Source organism: Bombus pascuorum, chromosome 13, assembly GCF_905332965.1.
Source record: "Bombus pascuorum chromosome 13, iyBomPasc1.1, whole genome shotgun sequence".
Classification (NCBI taxonomy): Eukaryota; Metazoa; Arthropoda; class Insecta; order Hymenoptera; family Apidae; genus Bombus; species Bombus pascuorum.
In genome coordinates, this window is record NC_083500.1 from 10,679,068 (window position 1) to 10,696,418 (window position 17,351).

Here is a 17,351-nt window from a genome sequence, read left to right on the forward strand (position 1 = left end):
AAAAGTACGCTCCATGAATTACCGCCTCTAGTGGTTAAATAGCCGAACTATGCACACATTTCTTCACCGATGCTTTTGCTGAGAGAAACGTACATAAACACGGCATCGTGGTAAGAGGGAAATAGGTTCGTTTCAAAATATTGTAAACTTGCGAATTGAAATGAATAATACAATCTTATTTTATAAATAAACAAAGCGTTTAAATCTTTTAAAATAAGAAAGCATTCCATAGCGGAATATAAAAATAAAACTAGCGGTTTCTTTTATCAGGAGAACATAACATTAGAAGAACTGACATCAGATTCCCAGGATTTTTGAAATTAAAATTTTCTGTTTCTCGGAGGAATTTCTCGCCAAAATTTGGATGTTTTATTAAGAGAACATAACAGAGAATGTGATTAGAGAATGCGATTAGAGGAGGTGACACAATTTTGACAATTTGATGTTATCTCTATTTAAAAAAATTTCTTTCGCTAATAATTGAAATATTTCCCTGCTCACCGTACGCATGTACGTTTCTTCTACAAAGAATAGTAGAGAAAAAATGTGCGTATAGTTCAACCGTTGGCCGCTGGAGACTCTTATTCCTTGTATCCATTTTTTGGCTCACCTTTTTAACATTGCATCGGCAATAGTCCGCTTATCTCTGATTAAGGACCCCACCCTTATTAGTAATGGATCGAAGCGTATGTACTAAAGGTTTATTCTCAGCAAAATAGGATATCTATTATTGTGTTGTATGAATTAATTATATATGTGTAACAAAATATTTATTATATTAAAATTTATGTAATAAATCGTTTTATTTTGTATCATTTTGATTTTATATTTTAAATTACAATTTGTGGTAATTTTCTGGAACATAATTTTGACATCATGTATCTATTGTATTCAAGTTTACATTTATTCATGTGTTGTGTCAACAGTAAGGACGCTAATTTCTACAATTATTAAATAACAATTCATAGTGTTTCATACGTAAATAGAAACTAATTGAAGGTGATAAATAGTTAATAGTAATACAGTTTTAAAAAGCAAAGGTCTAAACTACATTAAGTATTATATTAAATTACTTTAAGATTATAGTGCCACTCCCTAGCTTATATGGTCAAATATAATATGCTTTTATATGTAATTAAATTCTTTCAACATTATTCTTAATCAAAACGGCTAATTTCTTTCTTAAATTATTTATATTATTTTTGTCATAATTAATATAAATTATATTAAAGTGAGGTGAGAAGTGATTAATGATATAAAAATTAATACACATTTTCCTTGATAGTATTTGTATTTATCATAAAAAAGATCAAATATTACAAAAGTCATTTAATTGACAGATGTATTATGTTTAATCACTTAATCACTTAATACATTCGATTTTAAAAAGAATATGTAATGATTTTATTTATAGTAGAATATGTAATGTTTTTTTCAGATTACCATTAATTTGATAAATTTGTAATCTTTCAATTATATTGAAGTAATAATGTATTGTGTATCAGAGATTATAACATACATTCTTATTGTAACAAGTTATACATTTGCACAAAATGTCTTATATGGAGAACAATATCAGTGTCCACAACATTGGATAAAATTTCAAGAATCATGTTATCGTTTCATAAAGAGTCCTATTAGGGACAGACAAGAAGCTAAAAAAAATTGTGAAGCTTATCAAAGTGATCTTATTACAATTAATTCCTTAGAAGAACATGGATTCATATTATATCACTTATTATGGCAAGATCCACAACACCGTAAATGGTATACTGGTATAAAATATCAGAATGGAAATTGGATAAATGAAGCTGATAATACTCAATTATTAAATATGGAAAATGCATTTTTACCTGAACCAGTTGATAATACACTTGAAAGAGATTATTTAGTGTATTCTTATCATAATAATTTACAACGATGGGGACTGGAAAAAGTAACTGGTAGAGATAGGCTCTTATACATTTGTGAAGCACCAATTTCTAATTTGCATAACTTAGTAGATGATGATCGTACTTACCAATATGGTATTGAAATTGATAATCCTCGTGAAATTCCTAGAGGACCATATTTCATCAAACAACCTATTGATAAAGTATTTGATTTGTCAAAAAGAAAAATAAACAATGATGTTGCACTGAGCTGCTTAGCAGGTGGTTATCCTGCACCAACATATGAATGGTTCAAAGAAGATTATGAGAATGACAGATTCATTGCAACAAAAATAGATCCATTAAATAATAATAGATACACACTCAGTGGTGGCACTTTAATTATTTATGAACCTGATCAGGTAAATAATATCTTGGATTATAATTATTATATATTAAAAGAAAATGTTATTTACACAATACTAATTTATTGTTTTTAGACAGAAGACAGAGGTTCATACCACTGTAAAGCAACCAATAAATTTGGCACAATTATATCTGAAAGCATGGAACTGTCATTTGGGTATATATTGGAATTTAATTTAAAACGTTCAGAAGAACGTGGAGAACAAAATTGGGGTAAAGTTGTATATTGTGATCCACCACAACATTTTCCAGGAGTCAAATATTATTGGGCACGTGACTATTTCCCCAATTTTGTGGAAGAAGATAAACGTGTTTTTGTTTCTCATGATGGAGCACTTTATTTTTCTGCATTGGAAATGATTGATCGTGGCAATTATTCTTGTAATGTTCAAAGTGTTGCTTCTGATACTGGTCGTAATGGGCCATTTTTCCCTTTGAGGGTTGATCCACATTGTAATTATATTCCTTTAATTGTCTTCATTTTTTCAGTCAGTATTTCATATTTTGATGAATCTCTTTATTTTTCAGCCTCCTTCCAACAATTAAAGTTCTCTGATAATTTTCCAAAAGCATTTCCAGATGCTCCAATTGCAGGAGAGGAAGTTAGACTTGAATGTGTTGCATTTGGATAGTAAGTTTAATTGTTTCTCAAAATAAATTTACTATATCATCCGATAATTTAGAATATTTAAGTTAGTAAATTGTTATTATTGTCTGAAATAGTATATAATTTTATTACATAATACATTTTTTAATTTAACATAGCCCAATTCCATCATACAATTGGACAAGAAGAGGTGCATCCCTGCCACGTGGATCATACACAACTAGTTATAATCGAGTATTAATAATTCCAAAAGTACATGTTGATGATCAAGGAGAGTACACTTGTAGAGTTTATAATGACAGATCAGTAATTGAAAATTCTGTAAGACTAACTATTCAAGCAGCTCCGAATTTTACAATTCCATTAGTAGATAAACATATGGATAATAGAGGAGAGTTAACTTGGACTTGTGAAGCATTTGGAATACCAGATGTATCTTATAGTTGGTTTAGAAATGGCGAAATATTAAATATGGAAACACTTCCTTCACAAGATAGAGATCGATATTCTATACAAGATAATGTCTTAAGTATAAAATATTTAGATCCAGAGCGAGATCAAGCTATGTATCAATGTCGTGCAAGAAATCAGTTAAAAACGAAGTATTCATCTGCACAACTTCGAATTTTATGTAAGTTGTTATTTAGATATATAGTTTCAATCCAAATGAAATGTGCGCGTAACTTTTAAAAAAAGACTCATATTCAAAAATTATTATTTTTAAATATCATTCCGAAATTTTAGCATTAAAACCATCTTTTAAAAAGCGACCTATGGAACCCGAGACTTACGCAGCAGAAAAAGGTAATGTCACGATATTCTGTAATCCTGAAGCTGCACCTAGACCAAAATTTGTTTGGAAAAAAGATGGAAATGTGATTGGTTCTGGTGGTAGACGTAGAATTTTAGAAACTGGTAATCTAATAATTAGCCCAGTATCAAGGGATGATGAAGGCACATACATTTGCACTGCAACAAATCAATATGGAAGCGATGACACTCGTGGACGGTTAATAGTATTACGTAAGACAATATACTTCATTACATACGAGTGTTCATGAAATCGAACGTAGATTAAATCAAACCAGACATACTTGACGAATTTTCAAACTCAATTTTTTCGGAATCAGAGCTCCAAATAAAAAATGTTGCTTTATATTTTAAACTTATATTTGCGTGAAGAATTATCCTCCTTTCTGATAACGGGATATCACGATTCTATGATTTCACGAACATTCGATACAACTATAGTTTTACAGAATTGTATTTAAGATATCGATTTTTATTGAATCAAAGGTGGTCCACAATTTATTGAAAAGTTACCACAACACGTTACAAGTGCAGTGATGCAAAATCAAACACTGCGTTGCATGGGGGAAGTAGTTGACGAAATGCTTGATGTAGCTTATATTTGGAAACATAATGGTTTACGTATCAGAGACGAGGATTTAATAAATAATCCTAGATTGCATATTGACGGAGAAGAACTTAATATAATAAACGCTACATTCGCAGAAGCAGGAGAATATCAGTGCATAATTAAAAGTGCAGTAGGCGAAATTTCTAGTAAAACAACAGTTACAATAGAGGGACCACCAGGACCACCTGGTGGTGTACAAGTTGTAAATATTGTAAAAACTTCTACAACCTTACGTTGGACTGATGGTGCTTTTAATGGCAAACCCATTACTATGTATACTGTAAGCGCAAGAACAAATTGGAATCACACATGGTCTAATATCATAGAAAGTATGTATAATAAAATTATTTATGGTTTTTGATCACATAGATTTTTTCGATAAAAACGTACATAATGTAAATGTTATTTCAGATATAACTGCTGTTGAAGTAGATAGATATAATGGTAGAAAAGAGGCTTATTTGGAGAATGTTTTAAATCCTTATACTACATATGAGTTCTGTGTATCTGCTTTTAATGAATTAGGATACAGTTTACCATCATCACCTTCCCCACAGTACAGTACACCGTCTGATAAACCAACAAAAGTTCCATCCAACATAGGCGGAGGAGGAGGGAAAATCGGAGATCTTACAATAACATGGGATCCTCTACCATCATCTGAACAAAATGGTCCAGGAATCTACTACAAAGTTTTCTGGCGTCAAAAGTATCACGAAACCGAGTTTCAGTCATTATCTTTGAAAGACTATGGTAATACTGGGAGAAGTGTTGTTCAGATACAACAACAATATTATTACACAGAATATGAAGTTAAAGTCCAAGCTGCTAATGCATTAGGTTTTGGACCAATTTCTAATGCAGTTACGATATTTAGTGCTGAAGATATGCCCCAAGTAGCTCCACAGCAAGTTATAGCACATGGCTACAATAGTACTAGCTTAAAAGTTAGTTGGTTGCCAATTGAACAGACACGTGAAAGGATACGGGGCAAATTAATAGGCCATAGAATAAAGTATTGGAAAGAAAGTAATAAAGAGGAAGATGCAGTATATTACTTATCTCGAAGTGCAAGACCTTGGGCTCTTGTAGTTGGTTTGCAACCTGACACTTATTATTATGTTAAAGTCATGGCGTATAATTCTGCTGGAGAGGGCCCTGAAAGTGAACGATATTTAGAAAGAACTTTCCGTAAAGCACCGCAAAAACCTCCATCTTCTGTCAATGTATATGGAGTAAATCCTTCAACAGTTCGGGTTGTTTGGCGTTATGTACAACCAAGTTTAGAAGAAGAACCATTAATAGGCTATAAAATACGTGTTTGGGAGCTAGACCAAGATATGAGCACCGCGAATGATACTATTATACCGGGTGGCTCGAAATTAGAAGCTTATATCACAAATCTCAGCCCTGGAAAGGCATACCATTTACGTGTACTTGCATTTAGCAACGGAGGAGATGGACGAATGTCGAGTCCAACTCATACATTCCAAATGGGCGATGCAGCTGCTTTTAGAAGCAGTGCTGGTAATAAAATTTTGGATGCTACTTTAGGTATATCATTGTTATTATTATTGAGAATTTATGAATACATATAGTATGAGTATAAGATACTTTTGATATATCACAAATTTACTAAACTGTTAGTAAGAAATGAACGCGAGAGAAAGAGAGAGAGAGAGAGAGAGAGAGAGAGAGAGAGAGAGAATACGTATGTGTGTATGCGCGCGTGTGTGTATGAAATATTTTTATGAAAAGATAGAAATAGACCAGTATAATTTGCTGTTTTCAAATTACTAATTTGTTGAGAAATATTTGTGCAAATTATGATACCATTATTATTTAATTATTTTCTAACCAGATCTAACATTGCTAGACAATATTAATCATATCCAAAACTTTTACAAATAATGTAACACATTAAAGAGCTCACTTGAAAAAAATACTGTTTATTGTAATATTTAGTAAGTTTTACATTAAATGGACAGTAGATGATTTTCATAAAATATTTATGACATTGGTATGATAATGTTGATATGAATATGAATGCGAAATATAAAGTGAAATCTCAATACTTTTAACAAGTACTTGTTCTTTTAAGAATAAAAGTAATGGAAAGCTTAATGGAAAAGTGGTACAAATACATTTTATTAGAAAAATAAAGTAAGTACTGGAAGTACTTAAGTACTAAGCAGAACCATTTTGTAGACAAGGGTGCCTATACGAATTAATGTTATTTTTGCAAAAAAGAGTTTGCCACTTTTCTCTTAAAAATAATTTATTATAAAAATATAACATACAAACTTTTATATAAATTAATATTGTTTTTCTAAATTATTTAGACTTTATGATATTATGAGCAAATGATCTTTTAAGAATTTTTTTATACAAGAAATCATGTTTATCCGTCCATAAATAAATATCCAAATAATGTGTAAATAATAATTATCATATTAATATTTTTTAATATTATATTCTTGTATAGACAATAATAAAAATCTTCGTTAAGAAAAATCTCATAATGCATAAAAATTTGTTACTCAATTATGTAAAAAGTTTATTATTTGTATAATCCTACTTAACTCGGAAAATTAAAATTATACAAAATAATAAATTTTGGTAGCTATAACTTATTGATGTAAGAATGTTTAATTCGTGAAAATAGGATACATACCTTTTTATACTAATACATTTATAATAAATAAAATCTTATATATGTTTTTTACAGAAAAATCAGTTTATTCCTTATCCTTTATTAATAACCGGATTAAAATTAAAATTGTGGAGAATATTTTCTATAATTATATTAGAACTATATATGTAGATCTTTAAATTAAAAGTATAAGTATAAATTACTAATGATTCTAGAGACTTCGAAATAAAATTCAAATAAAAAAGTTGTAATTATTTTATTTGCTTTATTAAAAATATGATTAGCTAGTTTAAATTTAATATTTGATCTTATTAATCTGGATATTAAAAATATTACATATACTGCGAGGATTAAAATAATAAAAAGTTTATATTTTATTATTTAAATATCGCGTATTTCATTTTTTATAAAATATTTTGGATAAATATTATATATAAATACGTAGTAGCAGATAGAGTAGTCTGGTAGTAGATATCAGTTTATTGTCGATACATACAGATTTGGTTTAATATAGAGGTTATAAGAGATAATTGTAGTTATACTTGAGATAATGTGCATATAGTTTAATTTTAGAAACCGATGATTACTCTTAAGATACAAATGATAACTCCTATTTTGTAAAGAATTGTTGTAAACATATTCTGCAGAGATAAATTGTATCTTGAATTAATGCCGGTGACTGAGAATCGTGAATAGTATTGAAGATTTCATAAAGAACATTTTTCACTGTTATTTTATAAAGTCTTATTTTTAAAGTTAAACATGTTACGATTTATAAACCGAAAGTTATGTCCAAGTCAAGTGTTGAATAAAATTTTAAAATTTAATACTAAACAAACGAGAAGCTTGAATCTACTCGAATATCAGAGTAAGGAACTCCTAAGAGATTGTGGAGTTTCTGTACAAAATTTTGCTATTGTGGATGATCTAACTAAAGCAAATTCTGCTTTACAAAAAATAAGTTGGTATTTTTCTCTATTTCTAATATATCTAATTTACTTATTTATTTAATTATCATTTGTATAAAGATATAATAAATTATTGATACAGATTTGATTATAGCATTTTAATTTATCAAAATTTAATTCTTCATTAGTTCAATCTTATAACAGTCTATTATTATTAGTCACACAGATATGTTTTATACTTTCAGTTTTTAAATGAAGCTGTTGCAATTTTATTTACTTTTATAGGTGCGGATGAATATGTTATAAAAGCTCAGGTACTAGCTGGTGGCCGTGGGAAAGGATGGTTTGATAATGGTTTCAAAGGAGGTGTACATCTTACAAAAGAGTAAGTGTAGATAGTATGATATATAATAGAAAAGTATGTGTATTACTAATTATTGCATATTTTTTAATAGTCATAAAGCTGTCATAGATGTTGTGAAAAATATGTTAGGTCACCGTCTTATTACAAAACAAACTTCAAAAGATGGTATATTGGTACAAAAAATTATGATAGCAGAATCTGTAAATATTGCACGTGAAACATACATTTGTATTCTTATGGACAGACAACACAATGGTCCTGTATTAATAGCTTCACCAGCAGGTGGTATGGATATAGAAACAGTTGCTGAAAAGAATCCAGAATTAATAAAAACAATACCTCTTGACATATACTATGGCATTGATGATGAGATAGCCAAAGATGTTAGCATATTTCTTGGTTTTGTGGATTCAGAAATACAACAGAAAGCAATATTTGAATTAAAAAATTTGTGGAAACTATTTGTAGATATTGATGCTTTACAAGTTGAAATTAATCCATTGGTTGAAACTACAAATAAGCAAGTTATAGCAGTAGATGCAAAAATAGCATTTGATGATAATGCTGAATTTAGGCAACAAGATTTATTTGCTTTAGAAGACAGTGGTACAAAAGATCCTAGAGAAGCAGATGCATCACGTTTCAATTTGAATTATATTGGTATGGATGGCAACATAGGATGTTTGGGTATGTTTAATAATATGATAATAATATTTACTATATTATACTATATATATATAAGAAAGGAATAATTTTTGAAATAATCATTGTTTAATTTTTAATTCATAAAAATTTATGTAAAGTATTTTGAACAGAATATTATTATTCTTCTTAATTAACATAAAATTCAAAATTATATATTATATTTAGTCAATGGTGCTGGTTTGGCAATGGCTACTATGGATATAATTAAATTAAATGGTGGATCTCCAGCAAATTTTCTGGATGTGGGTGGAAGTGTTAAAGAGGATCAGGTTTATCAAGCATTTAGAATTCTTAGTGAAGGTATGTATGCACTATAATAAACTCGTAGGAAAATCGAAAAATCGAAAAAAATTGGAGTTTTTCTATTTTTTATATATGTAACATAATGGCCTGAATAGATTTCACGAACTTGTGAATGTGATTTGTGTAATGTGTTTCCATGATTTTATTATATTTCTTTAAGAAATTTAATTAATGATTTTATCAGATATATTATCTCTGTGAATTATATTCACATAACTTTAAATATTCTGTTTGATATCTCTAGATCCAAAAGTAAAAGCTATTCTTGTAAATGTATTTGGAGGTATTGTAAATTGTGCTACAATAGCAAAAGGAATTATTGCGGCATCTCGTAATTTAAAGCTTAAAATTCCATTAGTTGTTAGATTAGAAGGTAATTATTTCCTTATTATTTACTATGTAATTTTGTTACAAAATTTATAGGATATTATTTATTTATCTCTTTATTTATTTTTATTGTTATATGATTTAATAATGTTCACTATGTTTTTAAAATAGGTACTAATGTAACAGAAGCAAAGAAACTTCTTGCAGAGAGCAAGTTATCAATTGTTACAGCAAATGATTTAGATGAGGCTGCAAAAAAAGCAGTTTCTTCAGCAAAAACATAAGTTTGGTAACATTCTTGTGTATTAAGTCTATTAAGACTGGGAATTTTTGCTTCAAGTACATATCTAGATAATATTAACACATCAAAGACTACCTTTTCTATTTCTTTTTTAAAATAATATCGTTTATTTTAGTTTATTGTTTGTAAATTATTTAAGTAAACTTTTAATTTGTATCTTTTTTACGTTTTCGTGAAACAAGTGGTTTGTTCTATCAATGACTGAATTAAATATTTTATTATTATTAATACCAAAATATTGTTTTCCATTATTATATCGTATTCCTTTTGTTATAGGTGTTTTCTCTGTTCTCGTTAATAGGTATTCTTATTAATTAATTTATTAATACCCTTAAACAAGTATTATTAATTTATAATAGCACATATTTTATACAATTTTAATAAATAAATAAATAAATAAATGGAATATATTTATATAAATGCTTTTAAAATAAACTAATTTTATATTGTTTTATAATTTTATAAGAATCATTAAACATGTCTTTTATGATTATAACATATGTAGTTTTTTATATCTCTACTTCAAAATTTGTTATATCTGATAGAAGAATGTTCTTATCGTCAGAAAGAGGACGACTACTCTATAGGCATTTATTAAATATTAATGATGCCATTAGATTGAATTAAAGTTCGACGGACATTGTAGTAAGAATAGGAGGTTTAAATAAAATGGTAAAGTTTCAATGGACAATAGGAATTGGGAAAAGGGATAGCGAGAGAAACAGACAGATCGGCGTGTGTATATATAGTTTGCTAGCCAGAGTGGGAGGGTTGAAGACGAGGGGATAGCTATTCTCGGAGTTTGTTCGGTACATTTTCCCTCTCTTCCAAATTCGGTGGCGGTAAACGTCAGTAAACCTTTCTAAATCGTATCGAACAGTGCAAAGAGTTTCTTCTCTTTATTACATCGTTTAAATGTAAATTGTGCTTGTGTTTTAATGTATATTAAAAGTGTAAAAGTGTAAATCATATTTGAAAGGGAATTACTAGTGCGAATATATACCTTATTAATAGATCCATTTTATCCTGTAAATAAGGTAGCGTGCAAAGTATTTTTCTAACAATGTTTATCGTTTAGAAAAGAAAAACAGTTGTTAACTTTTATTTTATACATTTTTTTCTTCTATAATTTTAAGAAATTTTGTCACAATTAAAAAGCTTTTTACATTTACGGGAGAAGATGCATCCTTTATCACGCCAGTGTTTACTTGTTTGCTACATAATTTGATACTTTCAATCAAAACCGATGATTTTGAGATTGCAAATAAGATTCTTATCTATGTGTTTTAATGAACGCTGTTAATCAGTGATTGCATGAATGGCAATTTATACTTCAGATAATGATATGAAATGATATGCATGCCACGTGAGTGAAACAATTGAGAATTAACATGCGACAAATGCGTACAGCGGTTTTTAAGTTCGTTGACGTTACAAATAGCAAGATAATAGATATTGGAAAGTATAATTTTTTAACGATTGATTCAATTTAAATTACGAAGTAAGATTATGTAGCGTCGTGGTAAACTTTATTTCATACTGTATAATCTGCGAATATGTTATAATAATTTTATCTTTTCCCATTCCTCTTGGTTTATTGCTAATCTTTTATGCAATAATTTTCAATAACTCGTCACTTACCAATATTTTTCTAAAACTTTACAGAAGCATTTTAGTTAAACGATTGCTAATACAAGTAAATACCATTAATCAATTTCTAATTTTTATTAATCGGAACTAGTGTCAGTAAAATTTGTCTACAGCCACTGTCTATGCACTTTATTTCTCTATTCATTTTAATCTGTTCTATTCAGTGAACTTTGATGAAATAAGTACTCACATTGTGTACTTTTTAACTTGAACAGTATTTCGCACGATAAAATTTATCTTTTGCACGCACACAAGATTAGACCTTGGAAAAAAGACACGTATGTCTACGTACTCTAAAAATACCTTGGCTCTGACTTGCAAGAGGCACATCGTAATTTAGCATGGAATTGATTAATTTCCTATTACACTGATCAGATTATCTATTTCACAATTATCTAGAATCTAATGGCAAAACTTTGAAATAATGCCTAACCTCGTTTACGTACACCTATACAATATACATGTACATATAGTGCATATTCTTATAGTATTGACATTTTAATTATTTGAAATTCTAATCGTTTTTGTAAGTTACATACCGTTTACAAGTTATGTGTACGCGAATGTATACTATAGATTTATTTTATAATACAAGCTTCACTTTGCTAGCGATCAAGTAAATGAGTCATTGAATTTAGCTTATCTATCTTGAACAGAACTAAAACAAAATTACAGGATATTTATAAAATTGCATGTAGTTTTACATATGATACATGAGAGAGAGAGAGAGAGAGAGAGAGAGAGAGAAAGTGTAGTTCGATTGGAAGTATTATATTTCACACACAATTTGTTTAAACTATCGATTTAAAAAATGTTAGAATTTGGAATTTGCAAAATTATTTTCTCCATAGCACTTGAAATATTTCCCCATAATTTCCTTACGTTATTTAATACACTAGTTATGTGTCTTTTTATAATCTTTGGTCTTTCATTCTTTCTGTCATTCATGTTTAAGGAACTTAACAACGTGTCTTCGTAAAGGTGTAGCTGTCCTAGTTGCGTGGGATGTTCTGTGTAAGATTACTCAGAACATTGACCTTCATAAAATATTTCAAGATCATTGAAATCGACGAGATAGATTCCATTTTCACGTGTCTGTAATTTTTTCTCATAGCTAACATAGCGTATGTAAAATATCAAATTCGTACGTTCATGTACGTTTTAATATGGCGGTTTCCATCAAAATATTCGTAACAAATTTATCATTTTTTGAAACATCGCACACGTGACAATTAAGTCAATGATTTTATCGACCCAATTAATACATTTCGTAGATTTCAAATGTTACAAACAACTATTTTGTTTGTCGATGATCCGTTCTTAACAATTATGCATTCGTCATTTCGCGGCTACACAAACAGGTCCGTCACTAACGTGTGATGAGTCACAGTTACTTAGACATTGAATCACGAGAGTTAAATATGGATCAGGAGTAAGAGTTTTGTTCTTACTGATAAACATTCAATTCGAATACCAAATACATTCATACAATAAAATCGGCCATTATAAAGAATTATTTATCCGTTTTATATCAACACAAAATATGTAATATGCGTCATTTTAATTACTGAATTTCTTTTAATAACGACAACAGGATAGGGTGGTATAATAATCTCTCGCAATATCATATGCAGTAGTATTTCGGAAGATGTTCGCTTGCCAAATTTCGAAACTTATATGCCATTATTTCTACCACGGTAAAACTAGTCGGAGCGAGCGGTCACCTCATACAGCCGATGAAATATGCATTAGAATCTGGAATTTTGAAGTCGACCACGAACGAGAAAACGAGAAAATTTATTATTTTTCATTATCTCTTGATAATTTGCGACACCTCCAACCAAGTGATATTCAGTTTAAAAACAGTTCTCCGCATAGTAAAAAATGTATATCCACTAGCAGACGTCCTGGATGAAAATATACTGCAATCTAAGAGATTAATCCTTTAATTAATCCATTAATCAATGTTGTCATGCAATTATAAATACATATAAGTCTTTAAATTAGGGACCGGAAAAGTTACGGAACCTCAGAATAGGTTCTACTCAAAATATACACCGTGAAACTTTTTTGGAGAACGTCCTTACGTTATAAGTTCCAATGGGAACAAATATTTTGTTTCAAATTGTTATTGATATTTTGTTGTAATACCAAATACTATTTAATGAATAGTATTATAATAATATTAGATTATCGTTAGAGTTAAATCGATATCCCGAGTATGTTATTTATTTGTAATATTTATGTAGATAATTCATAATTCAAGGCTTGTTTGAAAAGAACAGTCAGAATATATTTATATATACAATATTATCTGTACATTATATGGTAGAACTGTTATGTATTTCTGTGTATTTAAGTTGAAAAACATGTTACCCAAGTATTGTTCTTAACAAGTTCTCTTTTCTAGCCAATACTTATGAAACTATGAATTAATCATGTTATGATTTTCATATCTTCTATTCACTAAGCATATGAATGATATGACGTTACATTGTTCAGTAAAATTAGTGTCTAATGATTTGGTACCTTTGAAATCTTTGTTAATACACGTCCTAAGATAACTGGTTCTCATGAAACTTTCATTCTATATATTCTTAAGTATCTGTTGCATGAGAACGCTTTATAAAAAAGTTTCTAAGGGTAATATTTCTTTCCATAAAGATTCCACAGGAACAGATATTTTCTTGAACGAAACATCAACAGAATTTAAAAAAAAAAAAAAAAAGAACGGAGGAAGCTATTTATTTCGATCCCTGCTTTAAATAATACATTCACTATAACCTCGTATTTTGAACGGGATATGTATATCAATTTATTATCATTTTTTTTTGGCGGTTAAATCACTGACCTAACTCTTGATTGCAAGTTGGCTGAAAAGGAACGTAAGGTCCGCTGCTAAAACTGGAATCGTTTCCGAAAAGGAAGAAGAAGGTGACTATTCCACAAAAGGACATTGTGTTGCAATACTTACTATATCGGATGTTATCCGCTAGCGACACAATTTCCAGTTTCTTTTTGGTCATTCAGATACAGTTAAATACATATATCTTATACATCTTATATACCTTATATATCCCATATATTATTATCTTTATTATACTACCAGGGTCGAGTTTTACGTATGAGAGATATTTCATTGCACGTCAAATTTTATTATTTAATTCTGTAACTTTGACAGGGATAAACTTTAAAATTGCACCAAGTGGGAAATTATATACAGTGCAATTGTTATTTAATTGTTAGTTCGCTAATGTAACATAATGTGGAATTAGATAGTAATTCGTATTACGTGACTGAATATCTAATAATAAATTATAACAAATATTTCATTCGGTCTTGTGTCTTTATGGGGATAATTAGTATTTGTATTGATTAAATTTTACAGTGTTCCTGTGCGATATGTGGAATGATTTACAACTTCTATTCATCTCAAATATCTTTGTTATTTCAAGTAATAAGCAGAAATATTGCTTACCAAAGTTGCACGGTTGCAAGAATCTCACAACACTGTGGCAATAATTTTTTGACCCCCCGACATAGTTGGAAATATGTAGATATCTCCATTATTTCATAACAATTTTCTAGTAGTTTGTAATAAATTATTTTATATTCATTATTCATTAAATTCATTTATTTAAATTGTATATTCATTAAAATAATTCTGATGCGTGTCATTTTTTTAAAAGAGTTCCTTATAAGGAGACCAAAAGAAATCGAATTTTAAGAAGTACAATTTTGCAAATTAAGATAAAGATATTTTGCGTGTAGGCAATACGAACATTGTTATACTGTTCTTATTTTGTCCTAATACTATCTATACTATCTATAATTTACGATTTGGCATTTAATTTACATATCTTTTAAATGATGTATATAATTAGTAACTGAACGATTAAAGTATCAAAGGTTGATTAAAGAATTATCGTGCAAAAGGAAACGTATTACAGATTTACAAATTTCTACTCTCTCTTTCTCTCTATTATATGATATTATTGATATGCTATTGCATTTATTCTACCATATACATACTAATTAATACTAATTTTTATACAATTTAGAATTACTTTCGTATAACTGCATATAAACTTGACACTATAAAAATAAAATTGAGATGTTGATAAAAAAAAAACGCTTCATTGAAAGGTAATACCGATACTTTTGCTGCTGTAAGTAGTATGTGCATGCATAAGAGAAGATACAGTAAAATGAGAGAAAGTGAGTAAGACACACGGGGTAGAGCGTATAGCGAGCTCATCTCGGTTTAAGAGGAGAGGGGAGATTACAGTGAACGGAGCAGCAACGTGTGAACACACACACAAGGTTTTCTACTTTTCGCCCCACCATCGTTCTCACCATTACCAATGTCATCCCGTAGGAGCGAACCGGCCGATAAAATGTGCGAGAACGATAAGTCAGTCAAGTGCGAGAACGCAGAGGAAGAGGACGACGACATGTTCGAACAAGATTTGCTGGAGGATGCCCAGTGGAAACGAACGCAGCAAAACACGTTTACGAGATGGGCGAACGAGAAGCTGAAAACGGTGAACAGACAGATCGATGATTTGGAGTGTGATTTGTCCAACGGTCTTCTACTCATCAGTTTGATCGAGGTGCTCGCGCAGAAGAAGCTTCCGAAGCATAGTCAGAAGCCCGTCTTTAGGTCACAGAAATTGGAAAATGTTTCGGTAGCGTTGAAGTTTTTGGACGACGAGGGAATAAGAATCGTTAATATCGGTGAGTGGCTGACATTCGTGTTTTGTTGTCTCATTTAGGCTTCTCTCTGTTCCGCTTTTTTCTCCGTTCATATCATTCGTTTGAGTCATTCTCTTCTCCTTCTTCCCTTTCGAACGGAGAGGAAAGAAAGCAGGGAAAAAGAATTAGGAATAAGAAAATGAGATAAATCAAATTAACGAGTACATGTGATACGTAGTTTTCTTTCATTGTATAAATATACATATACAGTGATTCTTACTAGTATACATGTAAAGCATATTTGACAGTACTTTAACTATTATTGTTATGTATATCTCGGTGTACTTAAGCGAATGTAATTATTATCGTTTGTCCTTTTAACAAATTTATTTTGTTCGACGGTAGTATAAATTTTATTCATTCCCCACATTTAATTTTTAATGTTGAATATTATTATATTGGATTATATTGGAGATAGATTTTATACATATTAAATAATATATTATTCTTCTGTTGTAAACATGTACGGATAGAAATATACAATTACAATCATGATACTAAACAGAATGTAAGTAGGTAGGTATAGTATAGTGAGGTCGTAAAATCGGTTAGGAGTTCAAGTTTACATATCTCGCGGATCGAAACAAATAATTTGAGACATTTTGGAGGGCATAAGGGCTTAGTACCTCGCTCCGGGCCGCACGATGTTGCAGTTTTCTAACTTTATGTCATAAAATACCGTGTGAACTGTTTCATTTTGTTTTAATTTTCGAGTTGAGATTTCGTTGATATATGTAGGCATCTCGCGTCGCATCTGTCAACTTGTATTTAGATCTAAAAATTTCATATTCGAAAAGCTATTGTAACTGGAAACAGTTAGATTCTTAAAAAGAAGTCGTACGTGACCAACGATTAATTAATAACGTAGAAAAGACGTATCTCCTTACGTGACTGGCGATGAAGTGATAACACGAAAAGAAATATTTTTACGTGATCTGTGGTTTGTTCAGCTCATTACAAAATTTTGTGCGCGTCAAACGAATCGACGTAAAATATTAAGGAATACAATAGTTTCACGTTTCGTATATGCTTTTGACATACAGAGAGAATTGTGTTGCAAG

At 29.7% G+C, this 17,351-nt stretch overlaps 3 protein-coding genes across 7 annotated transcripts in view; all 3 read left to right on the forward strand.

Moving 5' to 3' along the window:
- The first annotated feature begins 519 nt into the window (after positions 1-519).
- LOC132913298 (contactin) lies at positions 520-7,057 on the forward strand. Of its 3 annotated transcripts, none has more exons than XM_060971538.1 (8): positions 520-699; positions 1,439-2,293; positions 2,372-2,750; positions 2,826-2,928; positions 3,063-3,535; positions 3,649-3,927; positions 4,201-4,653; positions 4,736-7,057. In XM_060971538.1, the coding sequence occupies exons 2-8, from the start codon at positions 1,490-1,492 to the stop codon at positions 5,920-5,922; spliced, it is 3,678 nt and encodes a 1,225-aa protein (XP_060827521.1). In that variant the 5' UTR covers positions 520-699; positions 1,439-1,489; the 3' UTR covers positions 5,923-7,057. The 3 variants fall into 3 exon arrangements, with proteins under 3 accessions (XP_060827521.1, XP_060827520.1, XP_060827522.1); XM_060971537.1 differs by lacking the exon at positions 520-699 and adding an exon at positions 883-1,236; XM_060971539.1 differs by lacking the exon at positions 520-699 and adding an exon at positions 885-999.
- Positions 7,058-7,395: 338 nt separating this feature from the next.
- LOC132913304 (succinate--CoA ligase [GDP-forming] subunit beta, mitochondrial) lies at positions 7,396-10,004 on the forward strand. The gene is made up of 6 exons (XM_060971557.1): positions 7,396-7,938; positions 8,171-8,270; positions 8,341-8,936; positions 9,120-9,254; positions 9,502-9,630; positions 9,756-10,004. The coding sequence occupies exons 1-6, from the start codon at positions 7,740-7,742 to the stop codon at positions 9,866-9,868; spliced, it is 1,272 nt and encodes a 423-aa protein (XP_060827540.1). The 5' UTR covers positions 7,396-7,739; the 3' UTR covers positions 9,869-10,004.
- A 768-nt stretch (positions 10,005-10,772) lies between these two features.
- LOC132913295 (filamin-A) overlaps positions 10,773-17,351 on the forward strand; it is a 53,983-nt gene continuing 47,404 nt past the window's right edge. Inside the window, exons 1-2 of one of the 3 annotated variants that reach the window (XM_060971528.1) lie at positions 10,773-10,922; positions 15,914-16,272. In XM_060971528.1, coding sequence (XP_060827511.1) covers positions 15,933-16,272 — 340 coding nt within the window. In that variant the 5' untranslated portion in view covers positions 10,773-10,922; positions 15,914-15,932. Of the gene's footprint in view, positions 10,923-15,866; positions 16,273-17,351 lie in introns of those variants that run through there. The other 2 variants (XM_060971527.1, XM_060971529.1) reach the window with 2 other exon arrangements.